This window comes from Chelonia mydas, chromosome 24 (assembly GCF_015237465.2).
Source record: "Chelonia mydas isolate rCheMyd1 chromosome 24, rCheMyd1.pri.v2, whole genome shotgun sequence".
NCBI lineage: Eukaryota > Metazoa > Chordata > Testudines > Cheloniidae > Chelonia > Chelonia mydas.
The window spans coordinates 11,833,343-11,856,880 of NC_051264.2; the positions used below are offsets into that span (position 1 = coordinate 11,833,343).

Genomic DNA, 23,538 nt, shown 5'->3' on the forward strand with positions numbered 1-23,538 from the left:
CTGCCCTGATGCAGACCCTGACTGCCTGCTTGGAACTGCTCAGCCCCCCTCCCCCGTGGGCACCCAGTGTGCCTGAGCTCACACGTGGGCTCGAGCTCGGCAGGTATTGGACAGAGAGAAAGGAGATGGTTCCCACTGGGGTGTCTAAGCCCCAAAAAACAGGCTCCACGCCCAGTCCAGCCCCCAAGTGGAGCTGACAGCCTTGCCCAGCACCAAGCGTTCTCTGTGCCCTGCAAGGGGAATCACAGAGATGCTGGGAGTTATGGATTGATTGACAGCACCAAAACTGCATCCTGCTCCGCACACACTCAGGCTGAGAGCACCCACTGAGCTGCACATCCCCATGCATGCCCAGGCTGAGAGCACCCCTCCTCAGGCACGCTGAGAGCACTCACTGAACTGCAGCCCCAAGCATGCCCATGCTGAGAGCACCCACTGGGCTACACGCCATGGCAGACCCAGGCTGAGAGTACCCACTGGGCTGCACCCCTGCCCCCCAGGGCATGCCCATGCTGAGAGCACCCACTGAGCTGCACATCCCCATGCATGCCCAGGCTGAGAGCACCCCTCCTCAGGCATGCTGAGAGCACTCACTGAACTGCAGCCCCAAGCATGCCCATGCTGAGAGCACCCACTGAGCTGCACATCCCCATGCATGCCCAGGCTGAGAGCACCCACTGGGCTGCACCCCTGCCCCCCAGGGCAGACCCATGCTGAGAGCACCCACTGGGCTGCACTCCCTGCACCCACTGGGCTGCACCCCCTCAGGAACACCCAGACTAAGAGCACCCACTGGGCTGCCTCCCCACCCCTTCAGGCACATCCAAACCATGGGTTCCATCCTGGCCTGCATCTGTGCAGGGCTGGCTTCTAATGCCAGCCTTACCACTCTGTCCGACGCCACTCAGGTAGCCAGAGCATCTAGTGCCTTCCTCATCACTGCGTGTCATGGAGGTCATAGGGGTCTGTGTGAGCCTGGCTCCTGCAGCATGTCACCCCCTGGAGAAGCAGATGGAGTCAGACTCTGCCCTGGCCTTGAACTCACCACCCATATGGAGCCCCTCCCCCTGCCATGCCATCACCCCTGGAGAGGAGTCACGGCCTGGGAATGGAGGCTGACCCCTGCAAGGGCCAGGCAGCAGGCAGGGCCCATCCCAACTCACATGCTGCTCCCGCAGCTCTTGGGCCTGGACTGGAGGGCAGGGGAGGTCGGGCTGACCCTTTCGTGCCCTGCCATGAGTGGCCAATGCCCTGACTCTGGGCCCACACTGCCCCCCACCCAGACCTCACATAGGCAGGGGTGACTCACTCCCTGGGGCCTGCTGTGCCCTTTCTCCAGGAGCAAGTGCAAGCCTTCTCCCTCCCCCACCTTCCCCCAGTTGTGTGGTGAGGGAGCCATTTGTGATCCCATACCCAGGTTTTAAGGAAGGCATCTCTGCGTCAGGACCTCAGCCCGGACTGGGCAAAGCCTTGCCCAGGCTCCCCAGTACCAGGCCCTCAGGGATGTCTCCCTTCCACCATCTGGGAAACCTGCCCCCACCACAGCCCTTTCCTGACCTTCTCCAGCCACTGCCCAGCCCTTCCCCAAGGATCCTGCCTTCTGGCTCCTAAACGCACATTTCCCCAGCTCCCTACCCCAGCCACCATCTGCATGTAATGGCTGCACGCTACTCCTGCACCAGCTGCTCTTCAGGGGTGGGGGAGGGGAGGGAGAGGTTGGAGTGTGGAGGCCATGCCGGGGTTAAGAGTATGCCGAGGCGGCCACAGGGGCTGAGGAGTGGGTGGACACTCTCGCGGGATGAGAGCATGAGGGATGGCGGGGGAGCATTGTGAAGATCAAAAGTCTGGTCTATCTGGGGGTGCAGAGAGATACCCTGACATCCCATCAGCCTGTGGAGACAGGCTGTGAGCAGCTTGATCTTACGAAAGAGTGATCTCAGCCATCTGGCTGGGGCCAGGCCTTGGGATAAGCTAGCCTGCAGCAGAGAGGGGAATGCCTTATGAGGTAAATTAAGGCTCTAGAAAATGTGTCGTGAGTTTGGTTTGGCTGTAACCGTCTGTTTCCAATATCTCCCTCTTATCTGGATCTCTGTTCCTTGTTCTCTTTGTGTTCACTACGAACATACGTCAGAGCTGTGTGCTACATGGAGCGGTGATCCTGCCCTGAGCCTGGGGAGCTGGTATGTGCTGGGTCTTTGGAAGTGGAGGAGCTGAGAGCTCTGTGAGTGCCCAGTGGAACCGTGGCTAGGCACTTCAGAGGGAGGCTCCGAGGACTTGGGGGGCTGGTATGTGCCTATCACTACCTGCACAGAGGTCTATTGCCCATTGCCAGCCCCCCCACACTCATGAGGCAGCACCGGGCTCCATGCGAAGAGGGAATTGAGATGCACACAGCACATGGAGCAGTGGCTCAGCTCAGACAGGGAGGAGAGATTCCGAGACTGGTGCTGGAGGGAAGGGTGGGCAAAAGGGGGCAGCAACCGAGGCAGCAGAGGAGTGGAGTTTGGTGGGGAATCCATTACCGAAAGGTGCAGCAAGGCTGACGGGGAAGAGCGAGTAAACAAACAGCCCAGAGTCTGGGATTTCACATCACACCTCTGCTGCAAAACTCCAGCAAGTGGGACACTGGCAGCTCCTCACAGGGCTCATCTGGGGGGTTGGGTCCCTTTTTTGACAGAAGATGGCTTTGTTCATCATTCTCCGCCCAGGTCCAGCTGGCAGCAGGGGCTGTTGTGTGGGCCATGCATGCAATTGTTCCAAAGGGTTCCTCCCCTTCGGAGACACCCCACTCTGCACACTTTCTGCTCTGAAACCGCCCTAGGTGGCACTCGGTTGCTCACACTCAGTGCTCTGAACATGCTCACGCCACTACGCTGGACCACGCATGGTGATTTAAACAGCTGTGGGTCTCAGAAAAGTCCAGCCCTTGGTGAGGAGGCGTTTCCCCAGCTGTGGGCAGAATAGGGTTGCCGCCTTTCTATTTGCTGGTAACCGGATCCCCCAGGCCCTGTATCCTGCCTGCCTCTTCCCAAAGGCTTCACCCCTGCTCCTCCTCTTTACCCAAGGCCACACCCCTGCCCCACCTCTTCTCTAAGGCCCTGCCCCTTCTCTGCCTCTCCCCTAGGCCCTGCCCCCTTCTCCACTACTTCCCCCCAAGGCCCAATCCTGCCTCTTCCCCCAGGGCCATGCCCCCGTCGCGCACTCCTCTCTCCCCGACCCCTGCTGGATCTCTCAGGGAGCCTGCCTGCAGGTAGGAGGCGGCCCCGGCTGAGCAGGGACTGGCATGGGTTAATGACCTGGCGCCTCCCCTGAACCTGCGGTAACCAGACTTTTGGTTCGGATGACATTTAGAGTTGCCAGGTCCCCTTTTCAACTGGACTTTCCAGTTGAAAACCAGGCACCTGGCAAGCCTAAATGGCACCCGGACAAGGAAGCCAGAAACTGGACTGTTCAGGTAAAACCCAGATGGCTGGCAACACTAGGGCAGGATGCCACACACTTTACCAGGTGGATCAGTCATCCTGAGCACCTGCTGCTTGCTTGTGAGGGTAGCACACAGAGCTGGGCAGCAGCCAGAGGAATCTTGGGACACATTAGTGCCCACGGTAGAGGCACAGTTTCAGCTCAGGAGGCTCTGGGGTCCCCCTCACTGATTCCAAAGTATTGTTAGAGCCCCAGACCCAGGGTAAAGGGATGGTGTCAGCCTCTCCCGTGCTTGTCAGATCACCCAAGATTTCTTTTGTTGTGTGTCTGTAATAACCCACACTCCTCCTGGGTGTGCTGTTCTGTCCCATCTAGTGGCACCGAGACCACTTAGAGCACTGGTTCTCAAACTTTTGTACTGGTGACCCCTTTCAGACAGCAAGCCTCTAAGAGCGACCCCCCTTATAAATCAAAAACATTTTTTTATATATTTAACACCATTATAAATGTGGAGGCAAAGTGGGATTGGGGTTGGAGGCTGACAGCTCACGACCTGCCATGTAATAACCTCATGACCCCCTGTAGGGGCTTGACCCCCAGTTTGAGAACCCCTGACTTAGAGAGAGGGAAAGATTAATGAGTTTGCTCTACAGCCTTAGCCAGTTGGCTTTGAGCTCATGCGGTAGAGGCTCATGCTTTAAGCTCCAGAGGTCCCCGGTTCGATCCTGCGCGCCGACGACCCAGGTCTGCTGGTGTTACACGTCCTCCCACAGACGCTGGTGCCCAGCACAGCATGGGGGCAGGTGTGCATGTGGCTCCTGTTGCTGATTCAGTGTGCAGCCATGGACATACATAGGGCACACTCTGGCCACTGTCCCACAAGTCCATGACCAGGGGAAGCCTCCCACCCTTGCCCTAAGCTGGCTTAACAGCCACCAGCTTTGGACAGGCCCCAGCCTTCAGGTTGCGCAGCCCGGCCCCCCACAGTAGTAATCCAGGTGCACAGCAGGAGAGATGCTGGTCCAGGCAGAGCAGACAGGGCTGGGTCTGAAAACACTGAAATCTCTGCTGGGGTGTATCACACGGATCCCCAGGATAGGTGCTACACCCCAGCTTTGGAACAGTCTCTTGGAGGAATTCCTTCAGGGTGCCAGGCCCCCACGGGATCTCACTCTCTCTTCAAGGTCGGCCACGCGGACGCAACACCTCCTGAGACTGAACCTCTTGGCTCCAGCACTCCTGCTTCACACCAAGAGCTCTGCTCAGCAAGTCCAACTGAGCTGCGTTCCTAGAAGAGACTTGTCCACTCTGCAAGGACTGGTGCACCCCAGCAAGTATTTGCAGTGATCCTCACACAGATTTCCAAAACAGCTGGGTTTATCAGTCAGCTGGAACACAGCAGTGGGAGTCCGTAGGTTTGCACAGAGACAGGAAGACATTCTGGTCAGCCCAGAGCCCAGCCACACTGTAGTGAAGTCCACATTCAGGCTCTGTCTGTCTCTTCATGACCTCCTCAGTCATTTCCCAGGTCCCAGGTGACAGCTAGGACTCCTTCTAGCCCTAGCCAATTCTTACCCCTCACACCTTCCCCACCCTTCCTTCTCCAGCTGAGGTCTTTGCTCTGCCTCCCTGCTGAGAGGTGGGGAAATACTCCTGCCTGTGGATCCTTGGTTGCTAGGTGTCAATATCCTGGTGACTGAGTTTGCCATTGCCATTGTCTTCTCAGATTCTCCACTGACATGGGATCAGCCTCAGCCAGCCCTTTTTAATGGGCCATTCAGGCTCAGACAGGCAGATGATGTTGATACCTATGTCTCCCAGCCTGCCCTGAGAGCAAACTGCTTTCCCTCCACATTCGGTAGCTTTGAAAAACATAATTGAAACTGAGGGGGTCAGGACATAAAAATACTACAGAAAAGTCCACTTGATCACAGGCCCCTTCCAAAGAACAGCGCACCTCATGCACCCTCTTCCCCCCTCCCCATTCTCTGAGCTCCTCCAGCCAGGGAAACCCACCTGGAAAGGACATGAGACAACTCAGTGAGGTGCCTGGGGATTTTCTTGTTATGGACCCAGGAAGGGGCTGAGCCTGAAACTCACAGATGAGCAGATTTTCAAAAGAGCTCAGCAGCCCTGAGCAGCCCCCATTGATCTCAGTGGAAGAGGGGAGGGGGCATTCTCCATTGTTCTCTGTGGGTGGGAGGCAGGGGAGAGGGGAACTCTCCTTTGTTCTCTGTAGTGGGGAGAGAAGAAAGGGGGACTCTCCCTTGTTCTCTGTGGGGGGAGGGGAAAGAGACTCTCCCTCATTCTTTGTGTGCGTGGGGAGGGGGAATCTCTATTGCTCTCTATAAGGGAAGCGGAGGGAAATTCTCCATTGTTTTGTGGGTGAGCGGAAGAGAGGGAGACTCCCCATTGTTCTTGGTGCGGGTGTGGGGGGAAGGAGAGGGGGACTCTCCCTTATTCTCTGTGGGGGGAGGGAGGTTCTCCATTGTTCTCTATGTGAGGGGAGGGGACAGAGACTCTCCATTGTTCTCTGTGGGGAGGAGGCAGTATGATGGCATGTACCAGGCCCTTTGAGGCCCCCTGCTGGAAGCCTCAAACTCCTACCATACCTTGACCCAAAAAAGGAGCCATAAAGGTGGGTCCTCCAGGCCTGCCTAGAGAGGCTTCAGCAAAGCAGCCAATCAGAACGCAGCAGGCCCAGTTAAAAGGCACTGCAGGGTGGGCACAAGCAGTTCAGTTGCTGGCTGGGACCAGTGGAGCCAGGGTGCTGCTCCTGGCTAGAGCTCCTGTGAGCGCTTCAGCCCTGAGGGAAGGGTGATGCAGAAAGGGCTGTGTGGGAAGTGGCACAGGTAAGAGCAGCAGCAACTGTTACAGGAAGCAGCACATGGCTGATATTTATAGGGTCCCTGGGTTTGATCTGGAGTAGTGGGAGGGCCTGGGTTCTGGGCTCCCGCGGCAGAGTAGCCAGAGCCCCAAGAAGGGGATAAGAGCTGTTCAAAGGCCCAAAGGATGCATAGGACGCAGAGTCTCCAGCAAGAAGGCCCTTGGGGCACTGCTCTATACCAGGGCAGGGACAGATTGAAACTATCCCATAAGGGGCTGAGAACTGAGCCCAGAGACAGGGCTCAAGACATTACCCAAGGCACTGTGACATGCCCTGTTGGACCTTTTACCCCTCAAGTGGTTTGTTTGTTTGTGGGCTCAGGCATATAGACTATACGTGGCTTAGCTGAAGGCTGAGCACCTGAAGACCCAACATGGGGCACTGCAAGCAGAGAGAAGGCAGGTCCACACACGCGCCGGAGGTGCTCACGAGTGGCCCTGGCACAGGGATTCTCTATTGTTCTATGGAGGGGGAGGGGGCGGAGTGGGGTTCTCCACGACAGTGGGAGCTGCTGGGTGCTGAGCTCATTTGAAAATCTTGCCCATAAGAAGCAGAGTGTTTGTAGACCAGGTTGAGAAAGGTGCCTGCTCACAATACTGCTCTGCGCGCGCACACACCCACACACACTTCCCTTCCCCCTCCAAACACAGACACAGAGGCCCCTCACAATAAACTGCCCATCTCTCCTGGGAGAGCCACAGCCACCCAGTTCCCAATTGCTCCTGCCTCCACACAGGTGCAAGGCAGGCTGAGCAGTGGGTCGCCTGAGCCAGCACTGCCCTTGCTCGGGGCATGGAGCTGGCACTACATACCCACAGCAGCCGTGCAACAAGAGCAACAGGCAGAAACAGCCTCCCAGGCCCTGAGCAAAATCATGCCCCAGGGGATGGCTAGGACCTGAGTTCACTGCACAGCAGCTGCCTCTGAAAGGAATCTCAGTGCGAACGCAACACACCATGCGTGGGGAGAGGGCCTGGAGCCATGCCAAACACAGCCCCTGAGGCTGCTCAGGAACCTGGTGCCTGCAGGCGACTGGAGAGAGAGCAGATGCAAGCATGAGTTGACCGAGGGGCATCCAGCTAGACAGCTGAGAATGATGAGGGCGGCTGCAGGGCACCTGGGGAAAAGTAGCCTGCTCCATTCTGTAGCACCCCCAGGCAGTGCCACCTGGAGAGGTGGTGGCAGGTTTAAATCATGCTGAGCAAAGAGACAGGCTCATTGTCAATCTCAGTGCTGCCCCATGTGCAGTGCCATCTGAGCACTGGCAGAACCAGCTCCGTGGGTTACAGATCCTGTGTTGACGGGACAGTCTCACTGATACCACAGGGCCCCTCTACCTGGGGCCCCACTTGGGGCTGGTTCCTGTCTGCATTGTGGGGGGCCAGGACCACACAAGTGGGCTCTTTATTTCCCACAACAACTCCAAGACCCTGGGAAGCGCAGCACAGGGGAGCCCCAGCCCGGGGCATTGCCTTCGCCTGGCTGTTTTACTCAGCACAGGACGGGGAAGAGCTAGAGAGAGACCCGGGGCACAGATAGAGACTCTGGACAAGGGCTAGGGGGGCAGGGTGGAAGAATGGCGACAGCAGGAGAGACCTGGCCAGGGAGGCCCTAAGGGCAGGCCTGGGTGCGTATCTCCCCAGTGCTGATGCCATTTGACATTGGCCTCCTCTTCCACTCCTGCATCTCACAGACCAAGCCCCTGGCTACAGTACATGCTGTAAGCCCTGCTCACTGCACAGCAACCCCAAACTCCCAGGGCCCCATCACTAGCACCTGCCTTCAGCTCCCTCCGCAGGCTGGAGCCCAGTGCCTCAGTTTCCCCTATATTCTTCCTAGCTGCCCTGAGTGGGGGGCAGTGGGAGGACTAAGCCCTGGTCTATAATAGAAAATTAGGTCGACTTAACTATGGGCAAGTCTACACTACAAAATTAAATCTACCTAAGTTACGTCGATCGGTTTTACGTGTCCACACTATGCTCCTTGTGTCAGTGGTGCGCATCCTCACCAGAAGTGCTTGCACTGATGTAACTGCCAGCGTGAGACATTGTGGGATGGCTTCTGAAAGGCAGCAACAGTCAAAGTAAGTAATGCAGTGTCTACACTGACACTGTCACCTTAACTACTTCGACAAACACTACGCCTCTCGCAGAGGTGCAGTTATTAAATCAGTATAGTGTGCAATTACATCGATGGGAGCAACATTTTAGTGCAGACGCTTACAGAGTGAGGTCGACATAAGCTGCCTATGTGAAAAACCCACAACTCTGAGTGGCACAGTTAAGCCAACCTAACCGGCCATGTAGACAGCACTAGGTTGATGGAAGAATTCTTCAGTCAACTTAGCTACAGCCTCTGGGTTTGCTCTCCAAGCAGACTAAGACACATGGGGGAGGGTAGTGGGAGGGTGTTGTGGCATCACCTAGCTGTCTGAGTATTATTAAATGCTCATTAAAAACGACTGGCCGAGGCCAACCCCCTATTAAAGGAGACTCCCAGAAGATAGTGGAGAATTCAGTCACCAGGATGTTGACATTTAGCAACCACACCCCAGAGGGAGAGGGATTTCTCCACCTCTGATCAGGGAAGCTGAGAAAAGAGCCCAGCTGGAGAACAAAGGACGGGAAGGTGGGGGAGAAGTGCTGGCTCCTGGAGGAAGCTGGGAGCTCTCTCACCTGGGAACTAAGGAGGTCAGACAGAGGGATGGCGCCTGGACCTGGGCTCACTATAGCATGGCTGGGTTCTGGGCTGACCGGAATGGTCTATGCTTTAACTTTCCTGTCTCTGTGCTAACCTATGGGCTGTCAATGCAGTGTTCCAGCTTTCTGATAAATCAAACTGTTTTGGAAACGCTCTGTGAGTGTCCCTGTAAACACTGGCTGGGTGCATCAAACCCTGCAGAGTGGACAAGCCTCTCCCAGGAGTCTGGCTTAATTGGACTCGCTGAGCAGAGCTCACAGTGTGAGGCAGGAGTGCTCAGTCCCAGGAGACGGCAAGGCTGCGTGGCCAACCTGAAGGAAGAGGTTCCTGCAAGAGACTGTTCCAAAGCTGGGAGCGCAGCACAGATCCGTGACAACGGTACACCTCCAGCAGCAGTGCCAGCGCAAGGGGGAGGGGAGCAGTGAATGGTGCACACCCAGCAGTGGTACCAGACCACAGGGAACAGAAAGCAATAGACGGTACTCACCCGGCAGCAGTACCAGGGCCAGGATGCTGTGGATGAGGAGCAGTAGACGGTACTCACCCAGCAGCAGTACCAGGGCCAGGATGCTGTGGATGGTGAGCAGTGGATAGTGCACACCCAGCAGCAGTACCACGGTGCTGGGGATGGCGAGCAGTAAACAGTACTCACCCAGCAGCAGTACCAGGGCCAAGGCACAGGTTTGGGGAGCTGTGGATGGTAAACACCCAGCAGCAATATCAGGACTCGTGCTGTGCCCCCTCCCTCTTCCTTCAGAGTCAGCCACGTGGCCTCGCCACCTCCTGAACCTCTGGGCTCCAGCACTCCTGCTCCACACCGTGAGTTCTGCTCCGCAAGTCCAACTGAGACAGACTCCTGTAGAGACTTGTCCACTCTGCAGGGATTAATGTTCCCTTGCCAGTATTTAGAGTGATCCTCATAGAGCACTGTTGGTTTTATTAGTCAGCCGCAAGAGAGCATTGGCAGTCCATAGATTAGAACTGAGACAGAAAGCTTAAAGCATGACCGTTCTGGTCAGCCCAGAGCCCAGCCATACTGCAGTGAATCCCATATTCAGTCTCTGTCTGCCTTCCTTAGTCAGTTCCCTGGTGAGAGTCCCTGATTCCTTCCAGCAGTCAATCATAGAATAATAGAATATCAGGGTTGGAAGGGACCTCAGGAGGTCATCTAGTCCAACCCCCTGCTCAAAACAGGACCAATCCCAACTAAATCATCCCAGCCAGGGCTTTGTCAAACCCGACCTTAAAAACTTCTAAGGAAGGAGATTCCACCACCTCCCTAGGTAACGCATTCCAGTGTTGCACCACCCTCCGAGTGAAAAAGTTTTTCCTAATATCCAACCTAAATCTCCCCCACTGCAACTTGAGACCATTACTCCTCGTTCTGTCATCTGCTACCACTGAGAATAGTCTAGATCCATCCTCTTTGGAACCCCCTTTCAGGTAGTTGAAAGCAGCTATCAAATCCCCCCTCATTCTTCTCTTCCGCAGACTAAACAATCCCAGTTCCCTCAGCCTCTCCTCAGAAGTCATGTGTTCCAGTCCCCTAATCATTTTTGTTGCCCTCCGCTGGACTCTTTCCAATTTATCCACATCCTTCTTGTAGTGTGGGGCCCAAAACTGGACACACTACTCCAGATGAGGCCTCACCAATGTCAAATAGAGGGGAATGACCAAGTCCCTCGATCTGCTGGCAATGCCCCTACTTATACAGCCCAAAATGCCATTGGTCTTCTTGGCAACAACGGCACACTGTTGACTCAAATCCAGCTTCTCGTCCACTGTAACCCCTAGGTCCTTTTCTGCAGAACTGCTGCCTAGCCATTCGGTCCCTAATCTGTAGAGGTGCATGGGATTCTTCCATCCTAAGTGCAGGACTCTGCACTTGTCCTTGTTGAACCTCATCAGATTTCTTTTTGCCCAATCCTCTAATTTGTCTAGGGCCCTCTGTATCCTAACCCTACCCTGCAGCGTATCTACCTCTCCTCCCAGTTTAGTGTCATCTGCAAACTTGCTGAGGGTGCAATCCACACCATCCTCCAGATCATTAATGAAGATATTGAACAAAACCGGCCCCAGGACCAACCCTTGGGGCACTCCTTGATACCGGCTGCCAACTAGACATGGAGCCATTGATCACTACCCGTTGAGCCCGACAATCTAGCCAGCTTTCTATCCACCTTATCTATTCATCCAGCCCATACTTCTTTAACTTACTGCCAAGAATACTGTGGGAGACCTTGTCAAAATCTTTGCTGAAGTCAAGGAACAACACGTCCACTGCTTTCCCCTCATCCACAGAGCCAGTTATCTTGTCATAGAAGGCAGTTAGATTAGTCAGGCATGACTTGCCCTTGGTGAATCCATGCTGACTGTTCCCGATCACTTTCCTCTCCTCTGAGTGCTTCAGAATTGATTCCTGGAGGACCTGCTCCATGATTTTCCCAGGGACTGAGGTGAGGCTGACTGGCCTGTAGTTCCCAGGATCCTCCTTCTTCCTTTTTTTAAAGATGGGCACTACATTAGCCTTTTTCCACTCATCTGGGACCTCCCCGGATCGCCATGAGTTTTCAAAGATAATGGCCAATGGCTCTTCAATCACATCCACCAACTCCTTTAGCACTCTCAGATGCAGCACATCTGGCCCCATGGATTTGTGCTCGTCCAGCTTTTCTAAATAGTCCCGAACCACTTCTTTCTCCACAGAGGGCTGGTCACCTCCTCCCCATGCTGTGCTGCCCAGTGCAGCATTCTGGGAGCTGACCTTGTTCGTGAAGACAGAGGCAAAAAAAGCATTGAGTACATAAGCTTTTTCCACATCCTCTGTCACTAGGTTGCCTCCCTCATTCAGTAAGGGGCCCACATTTTCCTTGACTTTCTTCTTGTTGCTAACGTACCCGAAGAAACCCTTACCCCCCACCTTCCCCGTCCTTTGTTGTCAAGCTGGGCTCTTTGCTCAGCTTCCCTGCTGAGAGGTGGGGAAATCCCTCTCCCTGTATGTCCTTAGTTACTAGGTGTCCATGTCCTCATGACTGGCTTTACCACTGTCTTCTCAGATTCTCCTTTAATTTGAGGCTGGCCTCAGCCAGTCCTTTTTAATGGCCCATCCCAGCTCAGACAGCTAGGCAACATTCAAACTGATGTTTCTTAGCCTGAGAACATTGCCGCACCAGCATCAACTTTCTGGATACCACAATCAGCTTCAACAATGGAACCCTACAGAAAACCAGAGAAGAAACCCACAGATCCAGTAACCACCTCAAACATACCAAGAAATCCGTTATTTACAGCTAGGGTGACCAGACAAGAAGTGTGAAAAATTGGGACAGGGGTGGAGGGTAGTAGGCACTTATATAAGACAAAGCCCCAAATATCAGATCTGTCCCTATAAAATCGGGACATCTGGTCACCCTATCTACAGCCAGGCCCTTGGATACTGAGGAATATGCTCGAAGGAGGAAGCCTAGGACACACCCCTTAACACATGTAAAACTGCCTTCACCAAACAAGGACACTCCACCAGAGAAGTAGATCACAGCCTGGAATGGGCCACCAAAATACCACAAGAGAACCTGCTTCAATATAGGGAACAAAATCTTCAGAGCACACATCCCTAGTCGTCACCTATCACCACACACTGGAAGCCAGACGGGGTTATCATTAAACAATTACAACCCATACTCAATGGCAAAGTTCCCTGTATGTTTTTACATCCATGTGAAGAATGAATTTTGTTATGTGCACCAATATGGATGTGATGTGTGGTGGGGGTGGGGGCTGAGGGGTTCGGAGTATGGGAGGGGGCACAGGGCTGGGATGCGAGGGAGGGCACTGGGGTGGGGCTGGAGATGAGGGGTTTGGGATGCGGCTAAGGGCTAGAGCAGAGGGTTGGGGTGTGGGGGGGGTGAGGGCTCTGGCTGGGGATGGGGCCAGGGATGAGGGATTTGGGGTACAGGAGGGCGTACAGGGCTGGGGTGCAGGGGGTGAGGGGTTTGGGGTGCAGGCTGCCCTGGGGCTGCAGTGGGGAGAGAGGACTCCCCCGCACCCCTCTCTCGCCGCAGCAGCCTGGGACTGGGGGAGAGTGCCGTGCAGCTTAGAGGGAACTTAGCTCTATGGGAATGTTACAGGTCATGGCTCCTCTCCTACCTTCTTCCCCACAGAAACTGCACAGTCTAGTTCTTGTTCCTTCACCGGACCCTTTTATTTTATGTTCCCTCCAACATTTCTACAGCAATCCCTGTGCAACAGTCTATTTACAGCACCAACAGCCCTTTTAGCCCTCTCCCCAGGACCTGTGGGAAATGGATGTCTCCCTCCCGAGACCTCGGTGTAACTGGTTTCGACAAGCCTTGGTCCCCTCTCTCTTCCCCGCCCCCATGGGACTTCCTTCCTGCCTCCTTGTCAGCCCAGCCGGATGGTCTAATTACCTCCCTCAGTTTTCTCAAGGGGAACTAATGAACATCAGTATGATCAAAGGACAGGCTCACCTGTATGCATGCACCCCGCACACTGTCACGCACCTCTACCCTTGCCTACCGCTGACGTTCCTTCTGCCTCTGGCCCGCCCTTCCCTAGAGGAGGTGCCAGGTACCTCTTTCCTGTGCTCACCCCCAGGATGATTATCCTGCCTCCACCCACCGAAGTCACATTTTGTGGGTGGGGGGACACCCCCATGATTCTGTTTTGGCCCACTGATCTTCACACCAAGGGCAACTCGAGGATTTCACTCCTCCCTATCGCAATATTTGCTTTGCAGTGGGGTCTGTCCTGTCCCCTCTCCATGTTGTTCCTCTGTGCACTCTTGCTCTCCTAGTCCTACCCACTTATCTCGGGGCTTCTCTTCTCGAGGCCCTGGTAGCGAACCTTCCGAGGACAGCCCATCCCACTCTGGTATGTCCTGCCTTCCCTTTTCTCCTAATGCCTGCTTTGCTAATTCCTCCTCTTTTCCGCTTGGGAACGTTTATTTCCCTTTGTCACCCTCGACTTGTATCACATTGTCTAGGGTTCTCCTGCTTCTCTACTTCAAACCCTTTCTCCATCTCTGACCAGTTCCTTTCTGCCATGGACCCCAACTAAGCTGCTTTCCACTTAAAGGGGAAGGGGCTCCAGTCCATCCTTACCACCGCCGGTTGTGGCAACCTATCCACAACCCCAACCCATTTCCACCTAAACTCTCTCCGGACCTTCAGGGGAATCTCGGCCATTGGGCAGAGCTTTCTCTCCCCATGAATGCACTCCAAACTCAGCCTTTCTCTGGGAAGGATCCAGTGTAGCTTTACCACATCTTTCCTAACCAGCAAACATCCTGATGCAGTGTCCACTAGGCCTTTCTCCCATCCACTCCCAACCTTCATCGAGACGGTTGGCATTTTCCTCTGTAGCAGGTCCCAGTCCAACCACAACATTGTGCCAGTCCACAGTCCATGGATGGGCAGTCTCTTTTTATAGGCCCTGTCTATAAAAATCTGCTTCCTCAAACTCTTCCATGAGTTTGACTGCTGCCTCCAGGATTGTGGGTTGGTACCTCCTCACCGAGACACGGGTGTTCTCTGGGAGGCCTTGTAGAAATTGCTCCAGGATTACGGAGTCCATGATTTTGCCCATAGTCTGCTTGCCTGGCTTCAACCACAGGGTAGCCCAATCAGTTAAGCTTTGGGCACATGTCCTGGCCTGTAAGTCTTCAGCCTATCTAACAGCCCGAAACATCTGCCAATATTTCTCTGTAGACAATCCCACTCGGAGGAGCATGGCTGCCTTAACGACATCAAAGTCCTTTGTCTGTTTGTCACCCAAGGCCATGAAGGCCACTTGAGCTGGTTGCTGGCGGGGACGGGGGGGGGGGCACATTCCTCTGTCCCAGCCAGCTCCCATTGCTACCCTCTCAAATGTCATTTACACAGGCCAACCCCCAGGCTCTGGTTACCGTTCCCCGTACCGGAACTCACCAGTGTCTGAAGCAACTGCCGCTGCACTCGTGCTTGCTCCCTGATAAATTTCTGCAATCTCCTCTGTTGCTTTGCTTGCCAGGCCAGCAGGGATTGTCTCTCCAGCTGGTGTGCCTGTTGGAAAGATTGCATGCTCTGTTGCAGCTTCTTCTGCTAGTCCACCAACCACTGCAGAGTCTGCTCCATCGTACTGGTGCCAAATATTTGCAGCAGCCTCCCCCGTGTCTCTCAATCGCCACAACTGGGAAAGTCAAGATCCTGGACAAGCCCCCACGTGTCACGGGGTATGGCTCCTCTCCCACCTTCTTCCCCACAGAAACTGCACGGACTCCAGTGGTTGTGCCTTCACCAAACCCTTTTATTTTAAGTTCCCTCCACCATTTCTACAGCAATCCCTGTGCAACGGTCTATTCACAGCACCAGCAGCACCTCTGGTCCTGAAAGGAACAGAGGTCTCCCTCCCCTGTGGTCTCAGTGTAACTGGGCTCAACTAGCTCTGGTCTGGTCTGGTCCCGTCCCATCCTGTCTCCCTCCCCGCCCCCCATGGGACTTCCTTCTTGGCTTCCCATCCCAGCCAGCCACTCTGATTCTCTAACTACCTCCCTCAGCTTTCTCAAGGGGAACTAAATCACATCGGGTGATCAGAGTGCAGGCTCAACTGTTCGCACCCTGCACTCTGTCACAGGGGACCGCAGCCTGGAAGAAATCTTTCCTAAATCCCCTCTTCTAGCCTTCAAACAACCCATCAGCCTCACCAACTCATCAGAAGCAAGCTCCCCACAAACCAGGACCCAAGAGTGGCACCAGACCCAGCCAGAACAACAGATACAAAATCTGCAGACGTATCACCACTGCTACGATGATCAATAGCTCCCACAAAATACCTTTCAAGATCCATAGAATCATAGACTATCAGGGTTGGAAGGGACCTCAGGAGGTCATCTAGTCCAACCCCCTGCTCAAAGCAGGACCGATCCCCAATTTTTGCCCCAGTCCCTCAAGGATTGAACTCACAACCCTGGGTTTAGCAGGCCAATGCTCAAACCACTGAGCTATCCCTCCCCCCGTCTAAAAAAATAAAAAAAATATAGAATATCAGGATTGGAAGGGACCTCAAGAGGTTATCTAGTCCAGTGGTCCCCAACCTTTCTTGTGGAAATAGCATATTGCTATTCCCAGAAGACTGTGGTGGGCGCCAGACACCCCGCCGCCAAAATGCCACCACAGAGAAGCACCACCGGGAAGAAGTGCTGCTGCTGAAATGCCGCCGAGAAACGGTGACGCTTCTCAGCAACGAGGTGTCCTGCGGGCGCACAAAAATGCCCCGGCAGGCACCATGGCGCCCGTGGGCACTGTGTTGGGGACCCCTGATCTAGTCCAACCACTGAGCTATCCCTCCCCCTGATCCTGCAAGAGCTATCCCAGTGCACTAAATGCTCCAATAACAACTCTGAGGGTGAAATGAGACAGACAATCACTGTGTTCTCAAATGAACTCACACTGAAAAACGCTAAAAGACAAAAACACCATAACACCTGTGGGCAAATGCTTCAAAAAGTGATCACTCTAACCTGACCTCTCAGTTCTCATCCTCAGAGGAAACCTGCACAACACCTTCAAAAGATGAGCCTAGGAGCTTAAAATTCGTAAGTTTGCTACACACTAAAAATCATGGACTTAATAAAGACACTGGATTTATGGCTTATTACAACAATCTGTAACCCCCAAATACCCCTTTTTGTCCTATGACTGCAGTGATATTAATGAGCCACTTTACCTTGAATGGTCGCTTAGAATATGTGTTAACTCCTTATGCTAAATAATCGGTTCCAATTTGTACTTAGCTGTGCTACTCTGAGAACTTTCCCCAGACCTGAAAAAGAGCTCTGTGTTAGCTCAAAAGCTTGTCTCTCTCACCAACTGAAGTTGGTCCAATAAAAGACGTCCTTTTTCCCTGCACTCGGTACCCATGTGAAAGACAGGGAAAATTGATGCACACATAGGGGTTATAAAAATATTACAGAAAATTCCAGCTTTGTCATGCATAGCCAAGGCACTGGGGACAGGGAGCAGTAGACAGACAGTACACATCCAGCAGCAGTATCTGGGCCAGGGAGCAGTGGACAGTACACATCCAGCAGCTGTACCAGGTGAAGGGGCAAGGAATCATAGAATATCAGGGTTAGAAGAGACCTCAGGAAGTCATGTAGTCCAACCCCCTGCTCAAAGCAGGACCAAGCCCCAATTTTTGCCTCAGATCCCAAAATGGCTCCCTCAAGGATTGAACTTACAACCCTGGGTTTAGCAGGCCAATGCTCAAACCACTGAGCTGTCCCTCCCCCCAAGGAGCTGCTGATGGTTTCTTCCCCTTCTCAATAGCCCAGAGACATGGGAATCACCAGACTGGATGAGACCCCACCCATCCAACCCTGGCTCCCAATGCGAGATGGCTGCTTTGGAGGAATGTGCATGTCATAGGTGCTGACTCTGTGGGTATTCCGAGGCGGGAGCACCCACGGAAAAAAAATGGTGGGTGCTTAGCACCCACTGGCAGCCCCCCATCAATGCCTCTCCCTCCCCCAGCACCTCCTGCCCGCCAGCAGGCTCCGCCAATCAGCACTTTCCCCTCCCTCGGATCAGCTGCCGGAAAGGGGGTGGAGCAAAGGCGCAGCGCGCTCAGGGAACGGGGCAGAACTGAGCACGGAAAAGGCAGAGCAGGGGAGAAGGGATAGAGCGGGGGCAGGGCCTGGGCAGAGATGAGGGGGAGCACCCCCCTAGCAGACTAGAAACTCAGCACCTATGGTGCAAGTTCCACACAGTGGGCAGCGCTTGGCTTGCATGCCCCAGGTGGTATGGTCATGGCAGACCCACAGAGTAGTTAACTACATACATTAAATACTCCTGCTGGAAAGTTGCAATGTAACACCACTTTAGTACTTACAACTCAAAATAACCCACAAGAACTCCAAAACAGAAAGAGAGAAAGCAGGCTGCTCCCTAAGTGAGACACAACTCCCCCTCCCCCACTAATATAGGCTGCCCAGCTGCAGACTGTCTGCTACTAGGCCGCAATTGCATGTTTCCCTACAGAGCCCCCAAGCAGGACCAGGAACCCCTGAAATTTGAAGTGACTGCCTACAATTTTAACAGTCCTCAATATACCCTCTCAGGGAAGCCTCCTGGTCACTAACAGAGGCTGGCTTCTGCCCTGATGAGGGAGGTTTCATATCCTCTCTGCCTTGCCCTCTGCCCTCTCTCATGGCTCCTCCTTATTGTTTGGGCTCCCTCCTTGTGAGGCCTGCCAGAGCCCTTGCACACACCCCTTGCTGGCAGAAGATACTAGGGTGACCAGGTGCCCGGTCTTTGACCTGCCTTAGCCCCACAGTGTGCCGCTGACTGGGAACCGCCCCCACTGCGCCGCTAACCAGGATCCACCTGAGTTAAGCCCATTCTCCAACCCTGAGCCCCAACCCCCTGTCCGAGCCCTGACCACCCCCCCACAAACCCAGAGCACCCTCCTGCATCTCAAACCCCTCATCCCTGGCCCATCCCAGAGCTAGCACCCCCAGCCCAACACCCTCACCTGCACCCCAACCCTCTGCCCCAGCCCTGAGCCCCCACAAACCTGGAGCACCCTCCTGCATCTCAAATCCCTCATCCCCAGCCCAACGCCCTCACCCCTTCCTGCACCCCAACTCCCTGCCTCAACCCGTAGCCCCCTCCCGCACTCCGAATCCCTTGGCCCCACCCCCCAGTCTGGAGCCCCTTCCTGCAAGCCAAACCTCTCATCCCCGGCCCCACCCCAGAGCCAGCAACCCAGCCCAGAGCCCTCACCCCAACTCCCTGCCCCAGCCTGGAGCCCCCTCCCACACCCTGAATCCCTCATTTCTGGTCCCATCCAGGAGCCCACACACCCCGTTAGAGCCCTCACCCCCTCCCACACCCCAATCCCCTGCCCCAGCCCAGCAAAAGTGAGTGAGGGTGGGGGAGAGCGAGCCAGTGAGGGAGGGGAAATGTAGTGAGCAGGGGCGGGGCCTCAAGAAAGGGGCGGGGCCTTGGGGCAGGGGCGTTTGGTTTTGTGCGACTAGAAAGTTGGCAACCCTAGAAGATACCTCTGACTGGGAGGGGTTGGGTCCAGCCTACCCTGCCTGTGCTTCCTCTCTGAGCTGATGGACTTTGCTGTCCAGCTGGTGGTGTGAATCCCCAGAGGGTGCTGCTAGGGACAGTGAGTTACATACAAAGTGAAAGGGGCTGAGCTAACTGGGAGGAGCTGTGTGATGCCCTTCGCCTTATCCATGAAGGCCAGCCACCCTTCGCTCACTTTGACCCAAAGGAAACCCTCACATCTCTAGAAAGCAAGCCCCTTCTCTGACATCCCCTTGCACTGAAGACTAACAGCCTCCCACTGCTGTGTCCAGAGATCCCCACCTTGTGCCCCCTGATGCCAGCCAACACCCTGCACACCCATTTTTCAAAGCAGTTTTCTGAAGATAACCCCCACTCAGCAGGAACTGGTCATCAGCCACAGGCCCCAACCCTGTGGGGGAGGGGGAGGAGGTGGCTAATAGCCATCTTTCTAATGTTTAACTGCCAACCACCATATAGACTTTTACAGATCAGTTGATGTCCAGCCCATCCAGGCCTCATTTTAAATCTCTTCTTATCCATTTACCCTCGCCATGATATACAAATGTTAAGCTTCAGACCCAATCCCATAACTCTCCAAATCCTTTTATTTAGTATTAACTATTCTAGCTCTGTGTATTCTCATTCTCAAAAGAAAGGTGCAATCCTTCTTTCAGTTTTCCTATGTTCTTGGCCTCAGTGAGTTCCTGTGGCAGCGAGTTCCAGAGTCTAATTATCTGGTGAGGAAAAACATATTTTCTCTTATCAGTTCTGAGTTTGCTACCTTTCAATGTCAGTGAACATCCCTCACTCTTCTGTTATGAGGCAGGGAAACCAGAATCCCTCAATCTCCCTTCTCTAGACCAGTCACTATTTTATAAACTTTTCCCATGTCCCCTCTCTAAAGTAACAATCCCCATCTATTCAGTGTCTCCTCATAGCAGAGGTTTCCCAGACCCCTGCTCACTCTTGTCACACTTTTCTGACCCCGTCAAATCCCTTGCTGGTATGGGGTGACCATCGCAGTATCCAGGTGAGGCTACACCACTGATTTATAGAATGGTGATAAAGTATTCCCTGTATCATTCTCCATCTCATCCCTTATGCAGGCTACATGTCCTTTGCCTTTTTGGACTTTAGAAAGAGGGTCTCACTTGGCCTGTCAATAATGATGCCCAGGTCTTTTCCATGAATTGTTACAGTTAATTTAGATCCCAGGGAGGTATATGAGCAATTCATACATTTCCCTCCAATGTCCGTTTCTTTGCATTTATCAATATTTAACTTCCCCTGCCACCAGGTGGCCCATTCACCTGGCTTGGTGAGGTCCTTGTGAAGTTCCTCACACTCTTCTCTGGACAGTGAATGGGCAGCACAATGGCAGATGGGAGCAATAAGGGAATCGGGTAAACAGCTTACTGCATCAATGGCAGTTATTTTGGGAAAGTCACAGAGAACAGAGCAAATATCGTGGACAACTGGAGGGAAGCAAATGCATTGCAGTACTGGTCTTCACAGAAGGAAACAAGAATCTATCCTGGAAATTGACACCTGAAAGTCTCACTCTTCCATCACCCCATATAAAACAATGGACGGAACACTGACAAGCATCACTAAACATCTGGAGGGGAACGGAACCATAAGCAGTAAGTTGCTTTGCGGAATAAATCCTGACACACACAACTGATTGTTTTTGTTGACATGCATTTTACAAAGGGAAAGGATGAAGACAAAGCAGAAGACATCAGCTCTGGATTTTAGCAAAGAATTTGACATGGTGTCTCCTAAACCCTGTGCTTATAATTAATTCAAATTAGCTGGTGAATGAAAACTGCAGCCAAGACAGAAAACTGGCTGCAGGGCCATAAACAAAGAGCAGTGCTAACCTCCCCAGTATTGCTGGGCACTGCCACGACCATTGCTAGACCTGGTCTCTTCCTAGGATTGCCAATTTGGTTTGGAAGTATTCCTGGAGGTTTCATCCTGGAGACTCCAAGTCAATCCTGGAGGGTTGGCAACCCTATCTCTTCCTGGATCTTCATCAAGGCTCTGGGTGGATAATATGCAACGCAGATGATACTAAACTGGGAGGAACTGCCAGCACCTGGAGGACAGAGACATAATCCTAGAGAGCTGCAGAAGCTGGACATGTGGGAAGGACAAACTGGGATTCTGCTTGGGAAATAGCAGATCTGACGTCTGGGAAATATCCCAGACCCAGATAGTCAGTGGGAGGAAGACAACTGGGCAGCAGGAAATAGTAAAAGAGCCTGAGTAGGGAGGGTGAATAGCAGCTCCCAGCATCACAGGGCTGCAAAGAGGGTAGTGTAAGTTTGCCCCCAGAGCAGGAAGGGGATGGGCCTTCTCTAGAGTGCTCCAGGATATTGTTTCCATCCTGGACCCCTCATTGCAAAGATATTGACCAGCTGGATAGAGTTCAGAGAAGAGTAGCAAAGATGCTAGAAGGATTCCTTTATGAGAAAATACTAAAGGAGCTAAACCTGATTATTTGGTGAAATGGTAATTAAGGATGTTTTTGTGCATGCACACTAGTATATATTTGTGTGCTAGTATGTTTGGGCATGTATGCTACAGTGTGCATGAGTGCTCATGTGTGTGAGATTACAGCTGACAGGCCCATAGTGCACAATAGTGGGCATGATTTAGGGGGGATAAGTATGAGCAATGGGATGAAATGAACAGAAGGACCGATGAGCTGCATCTCCAGGAAAGCTCTGTGGCAGAGAGATGGATTAGGGCTGGGGAATGGTCTCCCAGGGAAGAGGGGAGTGAGCAAAGCCCTAGAAACGTCCTGCATGGAAGGCTGCTGCCCTGGTCCCTGAGCTAATCTCTGGCTCTGATTCACTGGGGCTCTATAACTTGCAGATGGGAGGGTAGAGAGCCCAAGCCCAGAAGGAAATATCCCTCATCCATCAGAATCATGCCCCCAGGGAATACCGGAGCTTTATGTTCTGTTCTCCATGCAGAGGAGAGAGAGTCCCACCCCCAGGAAGCTGTCTCGCTGGAGGATGGAATCTGATTGCTGGTTGGTATGCCCATAGCTCGAGGCACTCTAGGGACAAGGGGTTGGCATGCAGGATGGAGGGGCAGGCAGGCACTTAACTCCTTTGCAGCAGGGGGCAGCAATTCAGGAGAATGACTGCATGCTCAAACCCTAAGGGATAAAATCCTTGATCACATGGCTAGTGCAAACGAGAAGTGTGGAACCAGAAATCAGTGAACCAGAATTGGTTTGTCAGAAATTAAGCCTGAATGGTGAAAAAAATAACGAGGAGCTGGGCTACTCCACAAGTAAGGTCTGAGGTCTTCTTCTGCAGCCACATTAGGGCAGCAGTAGCCATGAGTTAAAAAGCAGAAAGTCACATCCTCACATTCCATCTAAATTACATTAAACCAATGAAATATCAGGCTGTTAAAGAGGTGCTCCTGTATTAATAGCACCCACCATCACCAGATAAAGAAAGAGATCTGAAGATGGTTAAAGAAAACTTTGTTTGACAGCATCCTGCCTGGCAAGGAATCACTTATCAACAGTTGTAATTGTGAAATCTGTATTTCTTTATTGTTTTTGCCTTTATGGTCCCTACTTCTCTGTTTATCTGTATGATCTCTGTCTTGCTCGTTGATTGTTTCTGTCTGTTGCATAACTAATTTTGCAAGATTTAAATCAATTAACGTGGTGGGGTATGATTGGGTAAAGAACTGTTTTGCAATATGTTAGGATTGGTCAAAGAAATTATTTTGTAGCACTTTAGTTTAAAAAGATTGGTGAAGGTACAGCTAAGTAGGACTCAAGTTTAACTATATAAACTGGGGTCCAAAAGGGAGTTCTTTGGAACCTAACTCCAGGACACAGGCCAAGATCAGAGCTGCTAGAGCTCAACACCCTGCAGAAGCTGGAAGAGCTGCGGACAACCTGATCCTGACTGGCCAGCAGGAAAAGTTTGTCTGCCTTATTGGGAGTGATGAGCATTGTATGCTTAGCGTGTGTATTCTGTTTTGGTAACTGTTAATAAATAGAGGTTAAGAATATTACTATATTACTGTGCAAGGTTCTTTCACTGGTAAGAGGCCCCACAAACCTGCAGAAGATTACACCCTGAGCCCTAGGAACTGTTTACAACCTGAGCTCTAGGAAATGGATCTGGGTGGCCCTGAGCTGGGTAAGGGTGGGGGTGCCTAGATTAACCAGGTTATGCCTTGAGCCCATGGAAGGATAAAGGTGGGGTGCCCTAGAATGTGCAGGTAACACCACCCATCACTCCCTTTTGGGGTCCTCAAAAGAAAACTCTTTGGGGGAAAGTTGGCTACTCCGACACAACTGACTGAAATACAAGGCTGGAGCATGCTTCACCATCATGGCTGCCACCTCCACCATCTCCTGGGACCCCAAACCGTCATCATCCTAATCCTGAGAGGTGTCCTGACCAGACCAGG

At 53.1% G+C, this 23,538-nt stretch overlaps 1 protein-coding gene across 4 annotated transcripts in view; it reads right to left on the reverse strand.

The window, feature by feature from the left end:
• CADM3 (cell adhesion molecule 3) overlaps positions 1 to 23,538 on the reverse strand; it is a 138,701-nt gene that overhangs the window by 72,453 nt on the left and 42,710 nt on the right. For 2 of the 4 annotated variants that reach the window (XM_037882730.2, XM_037882731.2), the window contains exon 2: positions 14,956 to 15,069. The exons of the other annotated variants lie outside the window; for them this stretch is intronic. In XM_037882730.2, the coding sequence (XP_037738658.1) occupies positions 14,956 to 15,069 (114 nt within the window). The remainder of the gene's footprint in view (positions 1 to 14,955; positions 15,070 to 23,538) is intronic. 4 annotated transcript variants of the gene reach the window in all.